The 18945-nt window shown below is 51.7% G+C and overlaps 2 protein-coding genes across 3 annotated transcripts in view; both read left to right on the forward strand.

Moving 5' to 3' along the window:
- numb (NUMB endocytic adaptor protein) overlaps window positions 1-16197 on the forward strand; it is a 73782-nt gene extending 57585 nt beyond the window's left edge. For both annotated transcript variants that reach the window (XM_071382383.1, XM_071382384.1), the window contains 5 exons: window positions 7198-7399; window positions 7788-8102; window positions 12104-12262; window positions 14549-14716; window positions 15462-16197. In XM_071382383.1, coding sequence (XP_071238484.1) covers window positions 7198-7399; window positions 7788-8102; window positions 12104-12262; window positions 14549-14716; window positions 15462-16162 — 1545 coding nt within the window. In that variant the 3' untranslated portion in view covers window positions 16163-16197. The remainder of the gene's footprint in view (window positions 1-7197; window positions 7400-7787; window positions 8103-12103; window positions 12263-14548; window positions 14717-15461) is intronic.
- Window positions 16198-16687: 490 nt separating this feature from the next.
- On the forward strand, window positions 16688-18269 carry LOC139563473 (uncharacterized). The gene is made up of 2 exons (XM_071382175.1): window positions 16688-16833; window positions 16937-18269. The coding sequence occupies exons 1-2, from the start codon at window positions 16688-16690 to the stop codon at window positions 18267-18269; spliced, it is 1479 nt and encodes a 492-aa protein (XP_071238276.1).
- Window positions 18270-18945: the final 676 nt, after the last annotated feature.

The raw sequence follows: 18945 nt of genomic DNA on the forward strand, positions 1-18945 counted from the left end.
ACCTCTAACCCTAACCCCTAAACCAGACCCTAACCTCTAAACCAGACCCTAACCCCTAAACCAGACCCTAACCCCTAAACCAGACCCTAACCCCTAAACCAGACCCTAACCCCTGAACCAGACCCTAACCCCTAAACCAGACCCTAACCCCTAAACCAGACCCTAACCCCTAAACCAGACCCTAACCCCTAAACCAGACCCTAACCTCTGAACCAGACCCTAACCCCTAAACCAGACCCTAACCCCTAAACCAGACCCTAACCCCTAAACCAGACCCTAACCTCTAAACCAGACCCTAACCCCTAAACCAGACCCTAACCCCTAAACCAGACCCTAACCCCTGAACCAGACCCTAACCCCTGAACCAGACCCTAACCCCTAAACCAGACCCTAACCCCTGAACCAGACCCTAACCCCTAAACCAGACCCTAACCCCTGAACCAGACCCTAACCCCTAAACCAGACCCTAACCCCTAAACCAGACCCTAACCCCTGAACCAGACCCTAACCCCTGAACCAGACCCTAACCCCTAAACCAGACCCTAACCCCTAAACCAGACCCTAACCCCTAAACCAGACCCTAACCCCTAAACCAGACCCTAACCCCTGAACCAGACCCTAACCCCTAAACCAGACCCTAACCCCTAAACCAGACCCTAACCCCTAAACCAGACCCTAACCCCTAAACCAGACCCTAACCCCTAAACCAGACCCTAACCCCTGAACCAGACCCTAACCCCTAAACCAGACCCTAACCCCTAAACCAGACCCTAACCCCTGAACCAGACCCTAACCCCTAAACCAGACCCTAACCCCTAAACCAGACCCTAACCCCTGAACCAGACCCTAACCTCTAAACCAGACCCTAACCCCTGAACCAGACCCTAACCCCTGAACCAGACCCTAACCCCTAAACCAGACCCTAACCCCTGAACCAGACCCTAACCTCTAAACCAGACCCTAACCCCTAAACCAGACCCTAACCCCTGAACCAGACCCTAACCTCTAAACCAGACCCTAACCCCTAAACCAGACCCTAACCCCTAAACCAGACCCTAACCCCTGAACCAGACCCTAACCCCTAAACCAGACCCTAACCCCTGAACCAGACCCTAACCTCTAAACCAGACCCTAACCCCTAAACCAGACCCTAACCCCTAAACCAGACCCTAACCCCTGAACCAGACCCTAACCCCTAAACCAGACCCTAACCCCTAAACCAGACCCTAACCCCTAAACCAGACCCTAACCCCTGAACCAGACCCTAACCCCTAAACCAGACCCTAACCCCTAAACCAGACCCTAAACCAGACCCTAACCCCTAAACCAGACCCTAACCCCTAAACCAGACCCTAAACCAGACCCTAACCCCTAAACCAGACCCTAACCCCTAAACCAGACCCTAACCCCTGAACCAGACCCTAACCCCTGAACCAGACCCTAACCCCTAAACCAGACCCTAACCCCTAAACCAGACCCTAACCCCTGAACCAGACCCTAACCCCTAAACCAGACCCTAACCCCTAAACCAGACCCTAACCCCTAAACCAGACCCTAACCCCTAAACCAGACCTCTAAAACAAGACCCTAACCCCTAAACCAGACCCTAACCCCTGAACCAGACCCTAACCCCTGAACCAGACCCTAACCCCTAAACCAGACCCTAACCCCTAAACCAGACCCTAACCCCTAAACCAGACCCTAACCCCTAAACCAGACCCTAACCCCTAAACCAGACCCTAACCCCTGAACCAGACCCTAACCCCTAAACCAGACCCTAACCCCTAAACCAGACCCTAACCCCTAAACCAGACCCTAACCCCTGAACCAGACCCTAACCCCTGAACCAGACCCCAACCCCTAAACCAGACCCTAACCCCTAAACCAGACCCTAACCCCTGAACCAGACCCTAACCCCTAAACCAGACCCTAACCCCTAAACCAGACCCTAACCCCTAAACCAGACCCTAACCCCTGAACCAGACCCTAACCCCTGAACCAGACCCTAACCCCTGAACCAGACCCTAACCCCTGAACCAGACCCTAACCCCTGAACCAGACCCTAACCCCTAAACCAGACCCTAACCTCTAAACCAGACCCTAACCCCTAAACCAGACCCTAACCCCTAAACCAGACCCTAACCCCTAAACCAGACCCTAACCCCTAAACCAGACCCTAACCCCTGAACCAGACCCTAACCTCTAAACCAGACCCTAACCTCTAACCCAGACCCTAACCCCTGAACCAGACCCTAACCCCTAAACCAGACCCTAACCCCTGAACCAGACCCTAACCCCTAAACCAGACCCTAACCCCTAAACCAGACCCTAACCCCTAAACCAGACCCTAACCCCTAAACCAGACCCTAACCCCTAAACCAGACCCTAACCCCTAAACCAGACCCTAACCCCTAAACCAGACCCTAACCCCTAAACCAGACCCTAACCCCTGAACCAGACCCTAACCCCTGAACCAGACCCTAACCCCTAAACCAGACCCTAACCCCTAAACCAGACCCTAACCCCTGAACCAGACCCTAACCCCTAAACCAGACCCTAACCCCTAAACCAGACCCTAACCCCTAAACCAGACCCTAACCCCTGAACCAGACCCTAACCCCTAAACCAGACCCTAACCCCTAAACCAGACCCTAACCCCTAAACCAGACCCTAACCTCTAAACCAGACCCTAAACCAGACCCTAACCCCTAAACCAGACCCTAACCCCTGAACCAGACCCTAAACCAGACCCTAACCCCTAAACCAGACCCTAACCCCTAAACCAGACCCTAACCCCTGAACCAGACCCTAACCTCTAAACCAGACCCTAACCTCTAAACCAGACCCTAAACCAGACCCTAACCCCTAAACCAGACCCTAACCTCTAAACCAGACCCTAAACCAGACCCTAACCCCTAAACCAGACCCTAACCCCTGAACCAGACCCTAACCTCTAAACCAGACCCTAAACCAGACCCTAACCCCTAAACCAGACCCTAACCCCTAAACCAGACCCTAACCCCTAAACCAGACCCTAACCCCTGAACCAGACCCTAACCCCTAAACCAGACCCTAACCCCTGAACCAGACCCTAACCCCTGAACCAGACCCTAACCCCTGAACCAGACCCTAACCCCTGAACCAGACCCTAACCCCTGAACCAGACCCTAACCCCTGAACCAGACCCTAACCCCTAAACCAGACCCTAACCCCTGAACCAGACCCTAACCCCTGAACCAGACCCTAACCCCTAAACCAGACCCTAAACCAGACCCTAACCCCTAAACCAGACCCTAAACCAGACCCTAACCCCTAAACCAGACCCTAACCCCTAAACCAGACCCTAACCCCTAAACCAGACCCTAACCTCTAAACCAGACCCTAAACCAGACCCTAACCCCTAAACCAGACCCTAAACCAGACCCTAACCCCTGAACCAGACCCTAAACCAGACCCTAACCCCTAAACCAGACCCTAACCCCTAAACCAGACCCTAACCTCTAAACCAGACCCTAAACCAGACCCTAACCCCTAAACCAGACCCTAACCCCTGAACCAGACCCTAACCCCTGAACCAGACCCTAACCCCTAAACCAGACCCTAACCCCTAAACCGGACCCTAACCCCTAAACCGGACCCTAACCCCTAAACCGGACCCTAACCCCTAAACCAGACCCTAACCCCTAAACCAGACCCTAAACCGGACCCTAACCCCTAAACCAGACCCTAACCCCTAAACCAGACCCTAACCCCTAAACCAGACCCTAACCCCTAAACCAGACCCTAACCCCTGAACCAGACCCTAACCTCTAAACCAGACCCTAACCCCTAAACCAGACCCTAACCCCTAAACCAGACCCTAACCCCTAAACCAGACCCTAACCCCTGAACCAGACCCTAACCCCTAAACCGGACCCTAACCCCTGAACCAGACCCTAACCCCTGAACCAGACCCTAACCCCTAAACCAGACCCTAACCCCTAAACCAGACCCTAACCCCTAAACCAGACCCTAACCCCTAAACCAGACCCTAACCCCTAAACCAGACCCTAACCCCTAAACCAGACCCTAACCCCTAAACCAGACCCTAACCCCTAAACCAGACCCTAACCCCTGAACCAGACCCTAACCCCTAAACCAGACCCTAACCCCTAAACCAGACCCTAACCCCTGAACCAGACCCTAACCCCTGAACCAGACCCTAACCCCTAAACCAGACCCTAACCCCTGAACCAGACCCTAACCCCTGAACCAGACCCTAACCCCTAAACCAGACCCTAACCCCTGAACCAGACCCTAACCCCTAAACCAGACCCTAACCTCTAAACCAGACCCTAACCCCTGAACCAGACCCTAACCCCTAAACCAGACCCTAACCCCTAAACCAGACCCTAACCCCTGAACCAGACCCTAAGCCCTAAACCAGACCCTAACCCCTGAACCAGACCCTAACCCCTAAACCAGACCCTAACCCCTAAACCAGACCCTAACCCCTAAACCAGACCCTAACCCCTGAACCAGACCCTAACCCCTAAACCAGACCCTAACCCCTAAACCAGACCCTAACCCCTAAACCAGACCCTAACCCCTGAACCAGACCCTAACCTCTAAACCAGACCCTAACCCCTAAACCAGACCCTAACCCCTGAACCAGACCCTAACCCCTAAACCAGACCCTAACCCCTAAACCAGACCCTAACCCCTAAACCAGACCCTAACCCCTAAACCAGACCCTAACCCCTAAACCAGACCCTAACCCCTAAACCAGACCCTAACCCCTAAACCAGACCCTAACCCCTAAACCAGACCCTAACCCCTGAACCAGACCCTAACCCCTAAACCAGACCCTAACCCCTAAACCAGACCCTAACCCCTAAACCAGACCCTAACCCCTAAACCAGACCCTAACCCCTAAACCAGACCCTAACCCCTAAACCAGACCCTAACCCCTGAACCAGACCCTAACCCCTAAACCAGACCCTAACCCCTAAACCAGACCCTAACCTCTAAACCAGACCCTAACCCCTAAACCAGACCCTAACCCCTGAACCAGACCCTAACCCCTAAACCAGACCCTAACCCCTAAACCAGACCCTAACCCCTGAACCAGACCCTAACCCCTGAACCAGACCCTAACCCCTGAACCAGACCCTAACCCCTAAACCAGACCCTAACCCCTGAACCAGACCCTAACCCCTAAACCAGACCCTAACCCCTAAACCAGACCCTAACCCCTAAACCAGACCCTAACCCCTAAACCAGACCCTAACCCCTAAACCAGACCCTAACCCCTGAACCAGACCCTAACCCCTAAACCAGACCCTAACCCCTGAACCAGACCCTAACCCCTGAACCAGACCCTAACCCCTAAACCAGACCCTAACCCCTAAACCAGACCCTAACCCCTAAACCAGACCCTAACCCCTGAACCAGACCCTAACCCCTAAACCAGACCCTAACCCCTGAACCAGACCCTAACCCCTAAACCAGACCCTAACCCCTAAACCAGACCCTAACCCCTAAACCAGACCCTAACCCCTGAACCAGACCCTAACCCCTAAACCAGACCCTAACCCCTGAACCAGACCCTAACCCCTGAACCAGACCCTAACCCCTAAACCAGACCCTAAACCAGACCCTAACCCCTAAACCAGACCCTAACCCCTGAACCAGACCCTAACCCCTAAACCAGACCCTAACCCCTGAACCAGACCCTAACCCCTAAACCAGACCCTAACCCCTGAACCAGACCCTAACCCCTGAACCAGACCCTAACCCCTAAACCAGACCCTAACCCCTAAACCAGACCCTAACCCCTAAACCAGACCCTAACCCCTGAACCAGACCCTAAACCAGACCCTAACCCCTAAACCAGACCCTAAACCAGACCCTAACCCCTGAACCAGACCCTAAACCAGACCCTAACCCCTAAACCAGACCCTAACCCCTAAACCAGACCCTAAACCAGACCCTAACCCCTAAACCAGACCCTAACCCCTAAACCAGACCCTAAACCAGACCCTAACCCCTGAACCAGACCCTAACCCCTGAACCAGACCCTAACCCCTAAACCAGACCCTAACCCCTAAACCAGACCCTAACCCCTGAACCAGACCCTAACCCCTGAACCAGACCCTAACCCCTAAACCAGACCCTAACCCCTGAACCAGACCCTAACCCCTAAACCAGACCCTAAACCAGACCCTAACCCCTAAACCAGACCCTAACCCCTGAACCAGACCCTAACCCCTAAACCAGACCCTAACCCCTGAACCAGACCCTAACCCCTAAACCAGACCCTAACCTCTAAACCAGACCCTAACCCCTAAACCAGACCCTAACCCCTAAACCAGACCCTAACCCCTGAACCAGACCTTAACCCCTAAACCAGACCCTAACCCCTAAACCAGACCCTAACCCCTAAACCAGACCCTAACCTCTAAACCAGACCCTAACCCCTGAACCAGACCCTAACCCCTAAACCAGACCCTAACCCCTAAACCAGACCCTAACCCCTGAACCAGACCCTAACCCCTGAACCAGACCCTAACCCCTAAACCAGACCCTAACCCCTAAACCAGACCCTAACCCCTAAACCAGACCCTAACCCCTAAACCAGACCCTAACCCCTAAACCAGACCCTAACCCCTAAACCAGACCCTAACCCCTGAACCAGACCCTAACCTCTAAACCAGACCCTAACCCCTGAACCAGACCCTAACCTCTAAACCAGACCCTAACCCCTAAACCAGACCCTAACCCCTAAACCAGACCCTAACCCCTGAACCAGACCCTAACCCCTAAACCAGACCCTAACCCCTAAACCAGACCCTAACCCCTGAACCAGACCCTAACCCCTGAACCAGACCCTAACCCCTGAACCAGACCCTAACCCCTAAACCAGACCCTAACCCCTGAACCAGACCCTAACCCCTAAACCAGACCCTAACCCCTAAACCAGACCCTAACCCCTAAACCAGACCCTAACCCCTGAACCAGACCCTAACCCCTAAACCAGACCCTAACCCCTGAACCAGACCCTAAACCAGACCCTAACCCCTGAACCAGACCCTAACCCCTAAACCAGACCCTAAACCAGACCCTAACCCCTGAACCAGACCCTAACCCCTAAACCAGACCCTAACCTGAGCCTCGCGGTCGGCTGTGTTATTAACATGTTATTAACTTGTTATTAAGGGGGAGCGTCTGAGCCACGCGGTGGGCTGTGCCTTCGCTGCCTGTCTGGAGAGGAAACAGAAGAGAGAGAAGGAGTGTGGTGTCACGGCAACCTTCGACGCCAACAGAACCACCTTCACCAGGGAGGGCTCGTTCCGAGTTACCACGGCGACGGAAGCCGCGGAGCGAGAAGAGGCCATGAGGCAGTTGCAGGACAAGAAAGGTGTGTGTTTACTTATCGTAGCCCAGCGTCTACATCAGAGGTAGGCAACCAGATTTAACTGTCCGAGCAGATGGTCAGGGAGCTGGAGCAAAATTCGATTAATTTGTACACTGCAAATAACAATAACTAAGCCTATAAAGAGATTTTATTTGAAAATAACAATTTTTATACCTCGAGTACATTCAGACGTGATCACATGTCTCTTTTTTATTTGTGGGACTACTTAAACCTATTTTCTACATTTCCCTCATTTTTAGCTGAATACATGGGGATTTTTCTTGTCTTTTTTGACCAAAAACTAAAATGAACTTTTGGGGGCCTGTTGCCGACCCCTGGTCTACATGATGGATGTAATTTTGTCCCTTTTACATTCTTCCTCTTCCCACAGCGGAGAGTGATGTCAAGTCCGCAATGCCTCTCTCCTCGGGCCCCAGCGTGGGTGTGGTGAACCTGGCTGTGGCCCCTCTACCAGGGCCCCCGTCCCCCTCCTCCTCCCCTCCCCTGGGCATGGAGAGCACCCAGGGCCCCCAGGTTATCCCCCGCCGACACGCTCCAGTGGAGGCCCTGGCCAGACAGGGTTCCTTCAGAGGGTTCCCTGCCCTCAACAACAACTCTTCTCCTTTCAAACGGCAGCTGTCCCTCAGGATGAACGATCTGCCCTCTACCACGCAGAGGAAGTCTGACTTCCCCATGAAGAACACGGGTACTGCCCCCTTTACATTAGCATTGTTGCCTGTAGCAGGTAGCCTCCAGGTTGCCTGTAGCAGGTAGCCTCCAGGTTGCCTGTAGCAGGTAGCCTCCAGGTTACCTGTAGCAGGTAGCCTCCAGGTTGCCTGTAGCAGGTAGCCTCCAGGTTACCTGTAGCAGGTAGCCTCCAGGTTACCTGTAGCAGGTAGCCTCCAGGTTGCCTGTAGCAGGTAGCCTCCAGGTTGCCTGTAGCAGGTAGCCTCCAGGTTGCCTGTAGCAGGTAGCCTCCAGGTTGCCTGTAGCAGGTAGCCTCCAGGTTGCCTGTAGCAGGTAGCCTCCAGGTTGCCTGTAGCAGGTAGCCTCCAGGTTACCGCCTCCCATCAGACAGACGGCATCATTGCATTAATGTTGCGTAAGAAATTCTGGAGTCAAATCAAAATCAAATCAAACTTTATTAGTCACATGCGCCGAATACAACAGGTGTAGGTAGACCTTACAGTGAAATGCTCACTTACAAGCCCTTAACCAACAGTGCAGTTCAAGAAGAGTTAAGAAAATATTTACAAAGTAGACTAAAATAAAATGTAATAATATAAAGTAACACAATAAGAATAACGAGGCTATATACAGGGGTACCGGTACCAAGTCAGTGTGTGGGGGTACAGGCTAGTTGATGTAATCTGTACATGTAGGTGGGGGTGAAGTGACTATGCATAGATAATAAACAGCGAGTAGCAGCAGTGTACAAAAGGGAGGGGTGGGGGGGTTGTCAATGTAAATTGTCCGGTGGCAATTTTATTAATTGTTCAGCAGTCTTATGACTTGGGGGTAGAAGCTGTTGACGAGCATTTTGGTCCTAGACTTGGCGCTCCGGTACCGCTTGTCGAAAACAGTCTATAACTTGGGTGACTGGAGTCTCTGACAATTTTATGGGCTTTCCTCTGACACCGCCTATTATATAGGTCCTGGATGGCTGGAAGCTTGGCCCCAGTGATGTACTGGGCCATTCGCACTATCCTCTGTAGCGCCTTATGGTCAGATGCCGAGCAGTTGCCATACCAGGCGGTGATGCAACCGGTCAGGATCCTCTCGATGGTGCAGCTGTACAACTTTTTGAGGATCTGGGGACCCATGCCAAATCTTTTCAGTCTCCTGAGGGGGAAAAGGTTTTGTCGTGCCCTTTTCACGACTGTCTTGGTATGTTTGGACCATGATAGTTCGTTGGTGATGTGGACACCAACTCTCGACCCACTCCACTACAGCCCCATTGATGTTAATGGGGGCGTGCTCGGTCCTCCTTTTCCTGTAGACCACGATCAGCTCCTTTGTCTTTCTCACATTGAGGGAGAGGTTGTTGTACTGGCACCACACTGCCAGTTCTCTGACCTCCTCCCTATAGGCCGTCTCATCGTTTTCGGTGATCAGTCCTAGCACTGTTGTCATCCGCAAACTTAATGATGGTATTGGAGGCGTGTTTGGCCACGCAGTCATGGGTGAACAGGGAGTACAGCAGGGGACTAAGTACACACCCCTGAGGGGCCCCAATGTTGGAGTTGGTCTAGGGTGTCCAGGAGGATGCTGTTGATGTAAGCCATGACCAGCCTTCCAAAGCACTTCATGGCTACCGACGTGAGTGCCACGATGCGGTAATCATTTAGGCAGGTTACCTTCGCTTCCTTGGGCACTGGGACTATGGTGGTCTGCTTGAAACATGTAGGTATTACAGACTCGGTCAGGGAGAGGTTGAAAATGTAATTGAAGACACTTGACAGTTGGTCCGCGCATGCTTTGAGTACACGTCCTGGTAATCTGTCTGGCTTTTAAAGGTTTTGTTCATATCGGCTACTGAGAGCGTTATCACACAGTCATCCAGAACAGCTGGTGCTCTCGTGAATGCTTCAGTGTTGCTTGCCTCAGCGAGCATAAAAGGCATTTAGCTTGTCTGGTAGCCTCGCTTCACTGGGAAGCTCACGTCTGGGTTTCCCTTTCGTATCCATAATAGTTTTAAGGCCCTGCCATATCCAACGAGCGTCAGAGCCGGTGTAGTAGGATTCAATCTTAATCCTGGTTCGTCTGAGGGCATAGCGGGATTTCTTATAAGCGTCTGGATTAGTCTGGATTAGTCTCCCGCTCCTTGAAAGCGACAGCTCTAGCCTTTAGCTCGATGCTGATGTTGCCTGTAATCCATGACTTCTGGTTGTGATATGTACATACAGTCACTGTGGGGACGTCGTCGTCGATGCACTTACTGTTGAAGCCGATGACTGAGGTGGTGTACTCTTCAATGCCATTGGATGAATCCCGGGAACATATTCCAGTCTGTGCTAGCAAAACAGTCCTGTAGTGTAGTATTTCGAGTAATTTGACCACTTCTGTAGTGAGCGAGTCACTGGTATTTCCTGCTTTAATTTTAGCTTGTAAGCAGGAATCAAGAGGATAGAATTATGGTCAGATTTGCCAAATGGAGGGAAGGGGAGCTTTGTCTGCGTCTCTGGAGTAAAGGTGGTCTAGGGTTTTTTCCCCCTCTGGTTGCGCATGTGACATGCTGGTAAAAATGTGGTAAAACTGATTTAAGTTTGCCTGCATTAAAGTCCCCGGCCACTAGGACAGCCGCCTCTGGGTGAGCATTGTCTTCTTTGCTTATGGCCTTATATAGTTGGTTGAGAGCGGTCTTAGTGCCAGCTTCGTTCTGTCGTGGTAAATAGACGGCTACGAATAATACAGATGAGAACTCTACTTGGTAGATAGTGTGGTCGACAGCTTATCATAAGGTACTCTACCTCAGGTGAGCAATACCTCGAGACTTATTTAATATTAGACATCGCACACCAGCTGTTATAGACACACACACCTCACCCCTCGTCTTACCAGAGGTAGCGTCTCTGTTCTAGCGGTGCATTGAAAATCCCCCCTATATGGTCCGTTTCTTCGTTCAGCCACGTCTCGGTGAAACATAAGTTGTTACAGTTTTTAATGTCCCGTTGGTAGGATAATCTTAATCGTAGGTCATCCATTTTTATTTTCCAATGACTGCACGTTAGCAAGAAGAACGGATGGCAATGGGAGTTTACTCGCTCGCCTCCCGATTCTCAGAAGGATCCCCGATCTGCGGCCCTTTTTCCTGCGTCTTTTCTTCACGTAAAAGGCGTGGATCTGGGCCTATTCCAGTCGGACTCGTTAAAGGAAAAAATTTCTTCCAGTCCGCAGTGAGTAATCGCTTTTCTCATGTCCAGAAGTTATTTTCGGTCATAAGAGACGTTAGCAGCAACATTATGTACACAATAAGTAAAAAAAAAAAAAAAGTTACACGAAATGCAAAAAAAAAAGAAAAGAAAAACGAAATAGCACAATTGGTTGGGAGAATGTAAAACGTCAGCCATGTTCTTCGGCGCCATCTTGTTCACGATGTAATCCCTTTACTGGATATGTGTCCCAACGCTTCAACATTCACCTTCTGCTACTATTTCTGTCAAACACATACAACCACACCGAACCCACTGCAACTACCTCTTCAAGGCAAATGCAGCGTTCCATTAGAAATTAATGTTTGTCTGGTGTACCGAAAACGCAACGTCGGCGGTGTGATCGAGACATTACAGCATTGGGCCATTAACCTAAAAGGTTGCTGGTTTGAATCCCGGAGCCGACGGGGCGGTGGGGTGAGCAAGGAACTTTAATTGCTCCAGTGAAGTCATTATCGAGGCCTGATACTGGCCGTGACCCCCAACTCTCTGCAGGTGTCTCAGGGATTTGGGGTATGCAACAAAACACCATTTCTAATTCAAACATTGTGTGAAATAAAAACACCTATCACATTATTATTGTTATGTTTGACGTTACTAATTAACCAGCTAAACATTTAAATACAGTCAGGATGAAATGACAACAACCTTAGTATGTTGAAAATACGGTAAGGTGAAATACGGTAAGGTGAAATACGGTAAGGTGAAATACGGTAAGGTGAAATACGGTAAGGTAAAACGTTTTAAATGTTATTTTCTTGTGTTCCATGTCCAGTCCCGGAGATGGAGGGAGAGGGGGACAGCATCAGCTCGTTGTGTACCCAGATCGCCTCAGCCTTCAGTGGGCCTCCTGAAGACCCCTTCTCCCAGGCCCCCATGCCCCGACCAGCTTCCTCCCCACAGTCACCTGTAGCGCCCCCAGGGGCTCAGACAGGTAACTACACTGACAGATTCAACTGTTGCTACGCAAAATTACACTACTACTGTGTGTGTGTGAGACTGTGTGTGTGTGTGTGTGTGTGAGACACTGTGTGTGTGTGTGTGTGTGTGTGTGAGACACTGTGTGTGTGTGTGAGACAGTGTCTGTGAGACACTGTGTGTGTGTGTGTGAGACACTGTGTCTGTGAGACACTGTGTGTGTGTGTGTGAGACACTGTGTCTGTGAGACACTGTGTGTGTGTGTGTGAGACACTGTGTGTGTGTGTGAGACACTGTGTGTGTGTGTGTGTGAGACACTGTGTGTGTGTGTGTGTGAGACACTGTGTGTGAGACACTGTGTGTGAGACACTGTGTGAGACTGTGTGAGTGTGTGTGTGTGTGTGTGTGTGTGTGTTAGTGTATTCATATCCATCCGTAAATGTCGGCATTTAATTTCTATTAAAGGAACCATTATGCAGAAACCAATCCATTTCCATGTTGCTAAAATTAATTAATAATTTGCCTGATTACAGTTTGTGGCAAAACAAGCAATGTGTAGAGAATCATTATATTATCTAAACCTGCTGTGAAATATATTTTCAATAACCAGAAATATTATAATAATATAATATTTTCTTATTTTTGAAGCTGGTGTACAAAACGGAATGTAAAAGTCACAAAAACCTAAACTTGGAAAAACTAAATTTAAGGTCGGGAAGGCTTCAGGACAAGTCTCTGAATGTCCTTGAGTGGCCCAGCCAGAGCCCGGACTTGAACCCGATCGACCATGTCTGGAGAGACCTGAAAATAGCAGTGCAGCAACGCTCCCCATCCAACCTCACATAGAACAGATCTACCGCTTCTTAGACTGGCTTTCAATGAGAATGACAGATCTATAACTCACATAGAACAGATCTACCGCTTCTTAGACTGGCTTTCAATGAGAATGACAGATCTATAACACATAGAACAGATCTACCTCTTCTTAGACTGGCTTTCAATGAGAATGACAGATCTATAGTGGCATCCTGTTTACATTTTAGCACATGTATTAAAAATAAAAACAGAAATACCTTATTTACATAAGTATTCAGACCCTTTGCTATGAGACTCGACATTGAGCTCAGGTGCATCCTGTTTCCATTGATCATCCTTGAGGTGTTTCTACAACTTGATTGGAGTCCACCTGTGGTAATTTAATTGATTGGACATGGTTTTGAAAGGCACACACCTGTCTTTCTTAAATGGAAGAAGTTTGGAACCACCAAGACTCTTCCTAGAGCTGGCCATCTATGCAGGCCTTTATGGTAGAGTGGCCAGACGGAAGCCACTCCTCAGTAAAAGGCACATGACAGCCCGCTTGAGAAACAAGATTCTCTGGTCTGATGAAACCAAGATTGAACTCTTTGGCCGGAATGCCAAGCGTCATGTCTGGAGGAAACCTGGCACCATCCCTATGGTGAAGCATGGTGGTGGCAGCATCATGCTGTGAGGATGTTTTTCAGTGGCAGGGACTGGGAGACTAGTCAGGATCGAGGGAAAGATGAACGAAGAAAAGTACAGAGGGATCCTTCATGAAAACCTGCTCCAGAGAGCTATGGACCTCAGACTGTGACGAAGGTTCACCTTCCAACAAGACAACGACCCTAAGCACACAGCCAAGACAACACAGGAGTGGCTTCAGGACAAGTCTCTGAATGTCCTTGAGTGGCCCAGCCAGAGCCCGGACTTGAACCCGATCGACCATGTCTGGAGAGACCTGAAAATAGCAGTGCAGCAACGCTCCCCATCCAACCTGACAGAGCTTGAGAGGATCTACAGAGAAGAATGGGAGGGACTCCCCAAATACAGGTGTGCCAAGCTTGTAGCATCATACCCAAGAAGACTCGAGGCTGTAATCGCTGCTTCAACAAAGTACTGAGTGAAGGGTCAGAATACTTATGTCTAAAATCCTGTTTTTGCTTTGTCATTATGGGTTATTGTGATGTCATTATGGGTTATTGTGATGTCATTATGGGTTATTGTGATGTAATTATGGGTTATTGTGATGTCATGATGGGGTATTGTGTGTAGATTGATGAGGGGAAAAACAATTTAATCAATTTTAGAATAAGGTTGTAACGCAACAAAATGTGGAGAAAGTCAAGGGGTCTGAATACTTTCCCAATGCACTGTATAAGACTTCAGTTGTTCATTTGCTGCACCTGTTCCTCTAATACTACCACGTCTACATACAACATGCTGTCTGTACTACTGCTATTTACTCTCTCTGCTGTCCTGTTTGCTATTCACTCTGCCGTAGGGAACGGTACCGGTCCTGCCTTTCCTCCTGCTGCTGTTGCTGCTGCTAACTCTCCAGCACTGCCCCCTCCACTACCTGCTCGAGACACTAACCCCTGGGCCAAGACCCCAAGCCCCCACTGCCAAGCAGGGCAACATACCTCCTCCGCCTCTTCCTCCACACACCCAGGTAAGGATAGATTTAGAAGCCTTGGTTACTACTGTGGTTGTTCTGTTTCTATGGACTGAGACACCAGACCAGAACACAGGCTGGTTCTGTATCTATGGACTGAGACACCAGACCAGAACACAGACTGGTTCTGTATCTATGGACTGAGACACCAGACCAGAACACAGACAGACTGGTTCTGTTTCTATGGACTGAGACACCAGACCAGAACACAGGCTGGTTCTGTTTCTATGGACTGAGACACCAGACCAGAACACAGCCTGGTTCTGTTTCTATGGACTGAGACACCAGACCAGAACACAGGCTGGTTCTGTTTCTATGGACTGAGACACCAGACCAGAACACAGCCTGGTTCTGTTTCTATGGACTGAGACACCAGACCAGAACACAGGCTGGTTCTGTTTCTATGGACTGAGACACCAGACCAGAACACAGGCTGGTTCTGTTTCTATGGACTGAGACACCAGACCAGAACACAGGCTGGTTCTGTTTCTATGGACTGAGACACCAGACCAGAACACAGACTGGTTGTTCTGCATGTTTTAGAAAAGGCAGGATAGCGAACCACTAACCAGCCTGACGGATTCCACAGCAGGTCTGACGTGGGAAGAGTGTTTAGCAAGTTAGCGACGTCATGTCGTCAATCAAATCTATTGATAATGCTCTTTATAGCTGTTGTCACACAATTATATCTACAATTCTGTGATAATTAGTCACTCCCATTCTCTGGTGTTTCCTCCAACAGGAGGTGATTGGACAACCCCAGTGATTGTAGCTCCACCCTCCACCACGGCGTCCCCATCGCACCTATCCCACCGCCGCACGCCGTCAGAGGCTGACCGCTGGCTCGAGGAGGTCACCAAGTCTATCTGCGCTCTGCAGCCCGCGTCCACACCCCCCTTCCAACAGTTCCTCACCCCCAACCCCCCAGCCTTGTCCACCATCCCAACCCAGCCCTTCTCTGCCCCCATGCCTGTGCCATCTGTTGCTCCTGTGGCCTTCATGTCCTCCCTGCCCCCTCGCCAGCCTGCCTACCCAATGTCCAACGGGCTGCCCTATGCCCACCCCAGTGTGCCCGTGGTGGGCATCACTTCCTCTCAGATGGTAGCCTATTTGTTTGGTTCAACCCCCCAGCCCCAGGCGTACCCCGTCCCCCAGTATGATCCTTACAACAACCCCCACCACCAGCCCTCTATGCCCCTGCCTGTCCACCTCCAGCCACCCAATGGGAGTGTAGCCTTCAATGGGGGCAGAGCCGACAGCTGGGCCCCTCCCTTCCTGCCCCCTCAGTCCTCCCCGGCCCCGCCCCCGCAGCTCCAACCCGCGGCCGACCCCTTCGAGGCCAAGTGGGCCTCCCTGGAGAGTCGGTCCCGCCAGCACACCACGCCGTCGCCCACTAACCCCTTCTCCTCCGAGCTCCACACAACCTTTGAGATCCAGCTCTAGAGACTGAGGAGGAGGACTGGGGAGGGGGAGGAGGACTGGGGAGGGGGAGGGGGAGGAGGACTGGGGAGGGGGAGGGGGAGGAGGACTGGGGAGGGGGAGGGGGAGGAGGACTGGGGAGGAGGAGGAGGAGGACTGGGGAGGAGGAGGACTGGGGAGGAGGAGGAGGAGGACTGGGGAGGGGGAGGAGGAGGACTGGGGAGGAGGAGGAGGACTGGGCAAGGGGACAACTGGGGAGGAGGAGGACTAGGGAGGACTGGGGAGGAGGACTAGGGAGGACTGGGGAGGAGGACTAGGGAGGACTGGGAAGGAGATATAGCCACTCTCTCCATCCGCCTGGTCTGGCTTAGTGGGGGTACCTGAGTGAAGAGGAGAGAGGAGGACTGGGGAAGAGGAGTACTGGGGAGGAGGAAGGCAATGGATGGGTGCATCTATAAGTTGGGGAGGTCATGGAGAGACGGAATTACTGAGGTGCTGCTGCTTACCAGGCATGTCATTATATTGTGGGTTTAGTTTCTTTGGGTGGACATGATAACCCTGTGGAGTACTAGAGCCCCAACCAGCCACCCAGTCAGCCCCAACCAGCCACCCAGTCAGCCCCAACCAGCCACCCAGCCACCCAGTCAACCAGTCAGCCCCAACCAGCCACCCAGTCAGCCCCAACCAGCCACCCAGTCAGCCCCAACCAGCCACCCAGTCAGCCCCAACCAGCCACCCAGTCAGCCCCAACCAGCCACCCAGTCAGCCCCAACCAGTCACCCAGTCAGCCCCAACCAGTCAACCAGTCAGCCCCAACCAGCCACCCAGTCAGCCCCAACCAGCCACCCAGTCAGCCCCAACCAGCCACCCAGTCAGCCCCAACCAGTCACCCAGTCAACCAGTCAGCCCCAACCAGCCACCCAGTCAGCCCCAACCAGTCAGCCCCAACCAGTCAGCCCCAACCAGCCACCCAGTCAGCCCCAACCAGCCACCCAGTCAGCCCCAACCAGCCACCCAGTCAGCCCCAACCAGCCACCCAGTCAACCAGTCAGCCCCAACCAGCCACCCAGTCAGCCCCAACCAGCCACCCAGTCAGCCCCAACCAGCCACCCAGTCAGCCCCAACCAGTCACCCAGTCAGCCCCAACCAGTCACCCAGTCAGCCCCAACCAGTCACCCAGTCAGCCCCAACCAGCCACCCAGTCAGCCCCAACCAGTCACCCAGTCAGCCCCAACCAGTCACCCAGTCAGCCCCAACCAGCCACCCAGTCAGCCCCAACCAGTCACCCAGTCAGCCCCAACCAGTCACCCAGTCAGCCCCAACCAGTCACCCAGTCAGCCCCAACCAGCCACCCAGTCAGCCCCAACCAGCCACCCAGTCAGCCCCAACCAGCCACCCAGTCAGCCCCAACCAGCCACCCAGTCAGCCCCAACCAGTCACCCAGTCAGCCCCAACCAGTCACCCAGTCAGCCCCAACCAGTCACCCAGTCAGCCCCAACCAGTCACCCAGTCAGCCCCAACCAGTCACCCAGTCAGCCCCAACCAGCCACCCAGTCAGCCCCAACCAGCCACCCAGTCAGTCCCAACCAGTCACCCAGTCAGCCCCAACCAGTCACCCAGTCAGCCCCAACCAGCCACCCAGTCAGCCCCAACCAGCCACCCAGTCAGCCCCAACCAGTCACCCAGTCAGCCTCAACCAGTCACCCAGTCAGCCCCAACCAGCCACCCAGTCAGCCCCAACCAGCCACCCAGTCAGCCCCAACCAGTCACCCAGTCAGCCCCAACCAGTCACCCAGTCAGCCCCAACCAGTCACCCAGTCAGCCCCAACCAGTCACCCAGTCAGCCTCAACCAGTCACCCAGTCAGCCCCAACCAGCCACCCAGTCAGCCCCAACCAGTCACCTCAGCCTCAGACCCAACTAGCCCTCGCAGCTCTGGAGAGACCATAATGACTGTACTAGGGGTTCCTACCCCCCTGCCTCCCTCTCCTGGTCCAGCTCACAGCGCCCCCAGGTGGCTGGAGTATGATTTGCTCTCCCGACCACCTGGCAGGCAGAAGGACTGCAGCACTGGAAGAGAACTGAGCTTCCAGACCAGAGATTCTCATATAAAACTTCAAAATCAGAAGTGAGAAAATGCCAAAATCTTTATTTTTATGCATTTAAGGTATATTTAAAAAATCGCTTTGGAAATTTTAACAGAAGAGTTGTATGGTAATCTTTGCCAAAGGCACAGAGGATAGCTAGCTACAATGAGAATGAGTGGATGTGTAACGTGTATACAAGCAATTATATTATACATAACATCAAATCTGTTAAGAATATAAAAATATACACAGCAACACAGCTCACGGCAGTAGTCTGATTTCTATGACGATGGAAAGAGAAGAAATGTGTTTGTTTTGAAGGGACAGCTGTTTTACTTCTTTAAAAAAATGATTCTGTCTTATTGTCGTTGATGTGCATCTCACTGTAAATAAGCCAGCCTCATTGCAGCAACCATTTAATGTGGAGCCAGTGGGCAGAAGCGGTTGTGGTGATAGTAGAGGGGCTATCCAAGTGTGTGTTCACTGGGAACAAAACGGTATGGGGAAACTGGGTGGGACCTACCTGAATTTGTCCAATAGAAACTCATTTTTTCGATTTGCAAAACTTTTTTCCGTTTCGAAGCGTTTGGTACGATGTTCCACTAATGAATTTACACCCCAGCTGGCCTCTGCTTACTGCAGCTCTGCTCTCTCAAGTCTCCTTACTACAATAGTACTTGTCTAGTACTCGATAGGACTCATATAGTACTTGTTAGTACTC

This window comes from Salvelinus alpinus, chromosome 34 (genome assembly GCF_045679555.1).
Source record: "Salvelinus alpinus chromosome 34, SLU_Salpinus.1, whole genome shotgun sequence".
In the NCBI taxonomy this organism is placed as follows: domain Eukaryota; kingdom Metazoa; phylum Chordata; class Actinopteri; order Salmoniformes; family Salmonidae; genus Salvelinus; species Salvelinus alpinus.